We start from the raw sequence: 6,751 nt of genomic DNA, 5'->3' as shown, positions 1-6,751 counted from the left end.
AGGCGGGCGTACACGGTGCGATTCTGAAGGTCGGAACATCGTGAGCTCTGGCACATGTCACGATTGAGTTTATCTGAAAATTGTACGGAGGCAGACACACACGACACGAATTTACTACGATTTTACAACAAATGCCTCGTTTAAAATGGGTTTTATTGGTTTTGTCTCGTCGTGCCGGGAGTAGGCATCACAATATGGTAAGGGGCTAAACATTTCCGTCACACGCTTGAGGTATTCGGCCAATCACAATGCACTGGATAGCTGGCCAATCAGCGTACACCTCGCTTTTCAGAATGATGAACTTTGTAAAAATTTTCAGAAAGGCGGGGCATAGAGGAGCAACAATAATGTACATTATGTGGAAAATAATGTGTTTTTTTAACCTTAAACTGCATAAACACATTGCATTACACCAAATACTCAAAATAATGTTCTTCTTAGCAACGTCATATGACCCCTTTAATGCTCTACAACATGAGGTGAGAGGTTGCTTGGAAACAGGAAGAGGAGGGGCTTCAGTGTGGACATCGGACGCTCTATAACTCACCACATCGTGAGGAGGACATAACTAAAACTAAATTTGAGAAGGTCTTCAAAGATTTGAAAGAAATGACTGCATTGGCACAGTCCATTTAACTGGATGTTACTGGTGACGCTTCAAGCCAATTGTCTCTCAAAGGGATTTCAGAATTTAATTGTTATCTCTAATTTCTTTGAGCAGGATAGAGAGAGGTTCAGTGTGAGTGTGTATATAAAATACAGAATGTTCTGGACTCACATTGTTGGCAGGGGTCTGTGTCGGTGGTCAGCTTGACGTAGTTTGATGGGAAAAGGCCAATAGAACCATTCAGCTCTCCCTTCCACCAATCAGGATCCTCTCTGCTCAAAACATTGATGATTTGGCCCTTCCCGAAAGGCAGCTCATCATCGTTCTGAGCCGTGTAATCATACATGCCAATCACCTGGCACACTATGAAGGGGAAACACAAATGCACATGTAAAATATAAGATAGCTTGTGTTTTTATGCAACGACCTTGTATAACTGTAGTACATTATTTTCACATTTTGATAATATTTTCAACATTTAAAAACAACAGAAATGCAATTTTTTTATTTTCATATACTTTTCAACTACTGACAAATTCCAGAATCTCTATTTCAATATTTATTCCAGAATAATATAATAAAATTATTCCTGATTACTGGAGTATTTGCTTCGCTATTTGGTAGACTGCCTTTATTTATCAACCATGAGAACATGCAAATACTATGAAAAACTGAGTTGATGATGGTGTGAAGGTAGCTTACTAATGTACAGCACTGTACAAGTAACCTAGCCTGTTCTAAATGACAAGAGGCAACATGCTCAAACTTGACATAATTAAACATTGCCTTAAACGTTTTAATTATAAAAAGTACAAAAGACAACATTTCATCTGTGTCAAGAGAAACCACTTTCTTGCACAATAAGTTACCTGTACCTGCATTGGGTGTTGGCAGCCTGGGTGGGTTGGGCTCTGTGGGTGTGGTCTTACTGGTGCTGGGGCTCAATAATTTCACATAATTAGCTGGAAACCAGCCAATCTGACGCTTCTTTCCTCTTGCCTGGAGAGAGCAACAGCAGTGGGCCATTAAAATGAATCTGAAGTAAACATTTAGCATACAGTCTAATTTATAAGGAACAGCGATATCTCACAGTTATCACCATATCATATCATTCCACAAGCACTGATGTAAAATAAATTAAATGAAGTAAATCTGAGCACAAGTAAGCAGATTTAATATTACAACGCACCAAATATGCGTTGCTTCTATAACTACAGATTCTATTAAATGTTTAAGGTTTGTGCTATTGTAGTAGATAGTGTGGGTGTATTTAACAGCATGTGTGTTATTCAGACCTGAAGTTCTCCTTCCCACCACCCTCCTGGGTTTTTCTTGCGAATGAGAATGAGCTGGCCAGGTGCTAAGGTGAGCTGCTCTTCCCCGGTGGCTGTGTAAGGAGCAATCACCTGGGCAATCTCTGAACACAGAAGAAAAACACAGGTAAAAGGAGAAAAAAGCAGGAATACAGGGCCGCTCTCTAATAAAATGCTGTTATGGTATAATTTTGGTCTCTGAGTTCATTTATAAAGGCCACAAAACTGCAGCTTAAATTATTTTTTTTTGCTAAAATTCTCTCAAACACAGGCAACCATTAAAGTCCTATGGTACATGTTTTATGAGAGAGTTATAGCATGAGGACATCAGCACCCACCTGGTTTCTTCCCTAAACTTCCTGTTTTTCCAGCAGATCCCAAACCCTAGGAAAAGGTGGAAAGAATGCTATTGTTATACTGATTTTATTGGTTGAAAATATTCCTTATTTGACTAAAATAACTTTTTGCATGCAACTGTATTTGTATCGAAAGTATTGCGTTATAAAAAAAAGTTCAAACAATTCAAGCTCTGTTTAACATTGCAAGTCGTTACCTCAGATTCTTTAGGTTTGACATAATTTGAGGGGAAGACTCCGGTCTTCCCGCCCACAGTGCCGGTCCACCAATCTCCTTCTTTCTTTGTGACCGTGATGACATCCCCTTGCTGGAAGGTCAAGTCACCCTGCTCACTGCTTTCATATGTATACATGGCCACAAACTCTGTGATCAGACAGAATCACACAGACTTTCAGATACAAAATGATTAAGAAGAGAGAGGGAGGAACACATGATCCATCGAGCTGTCGCTGGTATTCTGACCTTCTCCAAGATCTGTGGGTTTGTTTGGAGATGGGCTGGGTCTCTTAACACTGGGAGGGCTGTCCGAAGAGCCAGACTCAATACTGAAACAGAACAGCAGCATTCAAAAGTCAAAATCACAGTCTGGATGAAACGCCTAACTGTGTGTTCAACATCACTTTTTGTAATAAAACTAGTATTTCATAATGGGGTCGTAATTGTTGCGTTTATTATTATGTTAAGCTCGAAAAGTGAAAACATATTACAATATATTACAAATATAGTATTATTAGACATCTGTGCTATTTTGCACAGATGCACTGACAGAAAACTAAAATTTTAATTTTAATATGCTAACATCCAATACAAATCACTAATATTAGCCAATAACTAATATGTTAATGATATATCGCCAAGATACACACCTCATAGATTTCCGGACGGGCCCAGAGATGAGTTTGACGTAAGATTTGGGGAACCATCCTCTCTGCCCTTGAACCTCCCCAAACCACCACATATCCTGCTGCTCCAGTACGGTGATCACATCATTCTTGTTAAAGTTTAGGTGATTGTCTTTCTTGGCTCTCCATGGATACAAAGCCTGCGCCTGCAGACCCTCCACCTTTTCACCCTGAAAACAAGACAGCAGCAAGAGTTTTCAAAATAAAACGAAAAAAAAAAAAAAACGATCAGCAGTAATACACTGTTACGATCCCAGTACCTAACCATAACTTCCATCTAATGAAATGATGAACAATGCCATGATTATTTTCATATGTTCATGTAAAAGCCTGAAAGAAAGAGGCCTTATAGTCTTTAAAGCAATAGTTAATTTACTAGAAAATTTGCTAAAAATGTTACCATCAGGCAATCCAAGGTCTAGATTTAGACTCTAGATCTAGACTCTAGATCTAGAGTTTATTTCTTCATCGAACATATATGGAGAAATTTAGCATTACATCAATTGCTCACCAATGGATCCTCTTCAGTGAATGCAGAGGGTGTTGGCATTAATTGATGGACTGGAGTCGTGTGGATTATTGAGATGTTTTATCAGCTGTTTGAACTCTCATTATGACAGCACCCATTCATTGCAGTGGATCCACTGGTGTGCAAGTGATGTAATGCTAAATTTCTAATTTCTATAGAAACAAAATCTTGAATGGTCTTTTGACATTTTTTAAAGGAATTATTCCTTTAAAATGCATAGGGTAGAGTAATTTTCCATCTATACAGATTTATTTAATATAAGTAGTTAAGAAAATATAAGAAATTTATTTTCTGGACAGGGGCAGAGTATATGTACCTGGCCGAGCACAGGTGAGGGTGAGGAGCCGGAGAGCGTTGCCGGGGTGAAAGCAGAGCGTTGTCTGATCTGCCCTCCACTGGGCACTGACAGGGATGGCTGAGTGGGCTGGGTCGGCCATGCATCCCATCCATCACTGTCCTGCTTCTCCACAGCAGAATTAGTTGGCCATCTGCATTAAAGTCACATGAGCATAGAATCAAAATGGATGCAGATAAAAAAATAATCTGTAAATAAATGTCTTTGCTAGTAACATTTTTTTATTGGACAAATTACTTACGTAGTGCTGAAATCTGCCCAGTTACTGGATGTTGAGGAAGAGGAGGAGGCGGGGCCTGGAGGGGCAGGGGCTGAGGAGGGCGGGGCTATTGATGCAGACTCTACGGAGACTGGGTGCATGGGTGTGGCTGTGGTCGATGAAGAAGCGGATGACATATGGGAACCCAATTTAGGGGTGGAACTAGAAGCAGCGCTAGCCCTCAAACTAAGAGGAACTTCAGAATCTGGAATCTTCTCTGCATAATTGGCAGGGAACCAGCCAGTCTTCCCTTTAATCTCTCCTCCTAACCATCCAGGTTCACCTGTCTGAGACTCATCCACCTGAAAAGAGAAACACAACAGAAAACAAATGAGAAACATAACTGGGTGATAAAGAATCACAGGGAACCTCAGCATCTTTATATACATCAGAGAAACACATAAACTGGAATGCACAGAGCACAGTGGCTGTATGTGATGACGCAAAGGACTCATTTTGTTGATTTAATACAGGAAATGGAATAAATTGTCATTGCATCCCAGAGGCATCACTGACATCTCTATGAGTGAGCTAATGGCAAACACTGCAAAGCCTCTGAAATCTTGCAAAAGACTCAACAACAGACATGTGGCCACATATTATGATCTCTGTACAGGGTCTGTTTGAGCTCAGTGACAGAAGAACAAAACAAAGAACATCAAAGACAAACTAGAAATAAAAAAAAAAGTGCATGAGAAGCAGAAACCTCGACTTACCCACTCACCCTTCACCTTTAGGCAGAGTGAGCAAAGAGAGGACAGAGGCAGGGTCAGAGGTCAGTAAATGTACACACTAACAGCACACATATATTCTCTCTCACACAAGGCAGAGACAATCAGACACTCTCGGGCAAGAACACAACAGAACTATGGCTGTTGATTTAACATGTTAACTTGGTGCAACTAATTTTCAAACAAATAACGTTAAAATTATTAAAGCATTTAACGCACCCGCCCCGGCCCAGACCTAGACATCATCTTACATTACATGCAATATATATTTCATTCTAAAGCTACTTTTTGTAACATCTGTTCAATGCATTTCTCATTTAACACAATAACGACTTATTCTTTTTGGGGTACTTTCTCAGCCAAAATTGATGTGTGATTAATTTTCGATTAATTATATTAATCGGCACATCATGTAATTAACCTAGTTTAAAACTTCAATGGCAGCCCTAATCAGAAAATATAAGCACACACTATAGGGCTGAAACTATTCCTCAAACAGTAAACAACAGAGTAATTATATGCAAAATAAAATAAAATAAAATAATTGTGGATTACTATTGCTTTAAATCTTCTAGATACACTACCATTCAAAAGTTTGGGTTTGTAAGATTTTTTTATTGTTTTTGAAAGAAGTAATTTACACACACCAAATATTATTACAATTTAAATGAACTGTTTTCTATTTTAAATAAAAAAAAAAAAAAGTAATTTATTCCTGTCATGGCAAAGCTAAATTTCAGCAGCCATTACTCCAGTCTTCAGTTTCACATGATCCTTCAGAAATTATTTTAATATGCCGATTTGCTTTTTCTTTTGCCGATTTGAAACATTTCTTATCAAGATGTTAAAAATTGCTTACCATCACTATATCTCCAGGATGGATGGTGATCTCATCATGACTGCGGGCCTCAAAGGGATACAGTGCTCTATAGTAGACCACCTTTACCTTCTCCTGATTAAAGCCAGACACTGGAATCTTATCTATAACACAAACACAAAAGTTATATTGAGTTACGCCATTTAGGATGAGCTTAACATGTCTCAATATGGATAAACAAACAAAAAGCAGCTGCGAAAACAATCCAATTCATATCTGTCTGGTTCAACAATCTTCTTTTGTCTCACCTGCCATAGACCAGGGGGACTGAGCCTGTAGTTTCCCTAATTGCGGATGCTGTGGGAAGAGTTTGGAGAGGTTATCCTGTACTTCGGCTCTGCTGTGGTTCTCCTCTTCACTCACTTGGCTTATCCAAGCCTGAGACGCAGGAGGAGTGGGCGCTTTACCCAGCCCATCATCTCTCCATGCAGGAGACACGCCATCTTCTGTCCCTGACAACCTGAAGGAAAGTAAGGGACAAAATGAATGCCAGTTAGAAAAATCGAATTATTTTTTCCCCACAAAGAATAGCCATGGAAGGACATAAAATACCTAGACTCTTGCAATTCTGTGGACTTCCTGTCATGCGACGGCTGGGTGATGTCAGCCTCCAGCTCCTTTTGTTTCTGCCTCTGTTGTTTGTTGTGGATTTCTCTCAGCTCCTGCAATGCATGATGGGATATTGGAGGACAGGTAAGGGGGAGTATGGGGGCAACGGGGCTCTGTTTGCGCTCTCTCTCACACTCAGATATGTTCACAGTTGTGCCCTGCAAGTGCTGTCTGGACAATCTGTTCGAAGTCTCAGTCACATAGTCTCTATT

At 39.7% G+C, this 6,751-nt stretch overlaps 1 protein-coding gene across 4 annotated transcripts in view; it reads right to left on the bottom strand.

Annotated features, from left to right (window-relative positions):
- Nucleotides 1-497: 497 nt before the first annotated feature.
- The window catches only part of LOC107692118 (intersectin-1-like), a 43,037-nt gene continuing 36,783 nt past the window's right edge, over nucleotides 498-6,751 (bottom strand). The window contains exons 18-30 of one of the 4 annotated variants that reach the window (XM_016491024.1): nucleotides 6,483-6,592; nucleotides 6,179-6,390; nucleotides 5,913-6,034; nucleotides 5,039-5,053; nucleotides 4,305-4,624; nucleotides 4,025-4,196; nucleotides 3,144-3,349; nucleotides 2,740-2,822; nucleotides 2,474-2,640; nucleotides 2,259-2,304; nucleotides 1,903-2,024; nucleotides 1,483-1,606; nucleotides 498-970 (exon numbers count right to left, since the gene is read on the bottom strand). In XM_016491024.1, the coding sequence (XP_016346510.1) occupies nucleotides 735-970; nucleotides 1,483-1,606; nucleotides 1,903-2,024; nucleotides 2,259-2,304; nucleotides 2,474-2,640; nucleotides 2,740-2,822; nucleotides 3,144-3,349; nucleotides 4,025-4,196; nucleotides 4,305-4,624; nucleotides 5,039-5,053; nucleotides 5,913-6,034; nucleotides 6,179-6,390; nucleotides 6,483-6,592 (1,935 nt within the window). In that variant the 3' untranslated portion in view covers nucleotides 498-734. The remainder of the gene's footprint in view (nucleotides 971-1,482; nucleotides 1,607-1,902; nucleotides 2,025-2,258; nucleotides 2,305-2,473; nucleotides 2,641-2,739; nucleotides 2,823-3,143; nucleotides 3,350-4,024; nucleotides 4,197-4,304; nucleotides 4,625-5,038; nucleotides 5,054-5,912; nucleotides 6,035-6,178; nucleotides 6,391-6,482; nucleotides 6,593-6,751) is intronic. The other 3 variants (XM_016491026.1, XM_016491025.1, XM_016491027.1) reach the window with 3 other exon arrangements.

This window comes from Sinocyclocheilus anshuiensis, unplaced genomic scaffold (assembly GCF_001515605.1).
Source record: "Sinocyclocheilus anshuiensis isolate Anshui unplaced genomic scaffold, SAMN03320099.WGS_v1.1 scaffold322, whole genome shotgun sequence".
In the NCBI taxonomy this organism is placed as follows: Eukaryota; Metazoa; Chordata; class Actinopteri; order Cypriniformes; family Cyprinidae; genus Sinocyclocheilus; species Sinocyclocheilus anshuiensis.
Note: the sequence above shows the minus strand (reverse complement) of the source record. Positions and strands in the feature narration are given on the sequence as shown.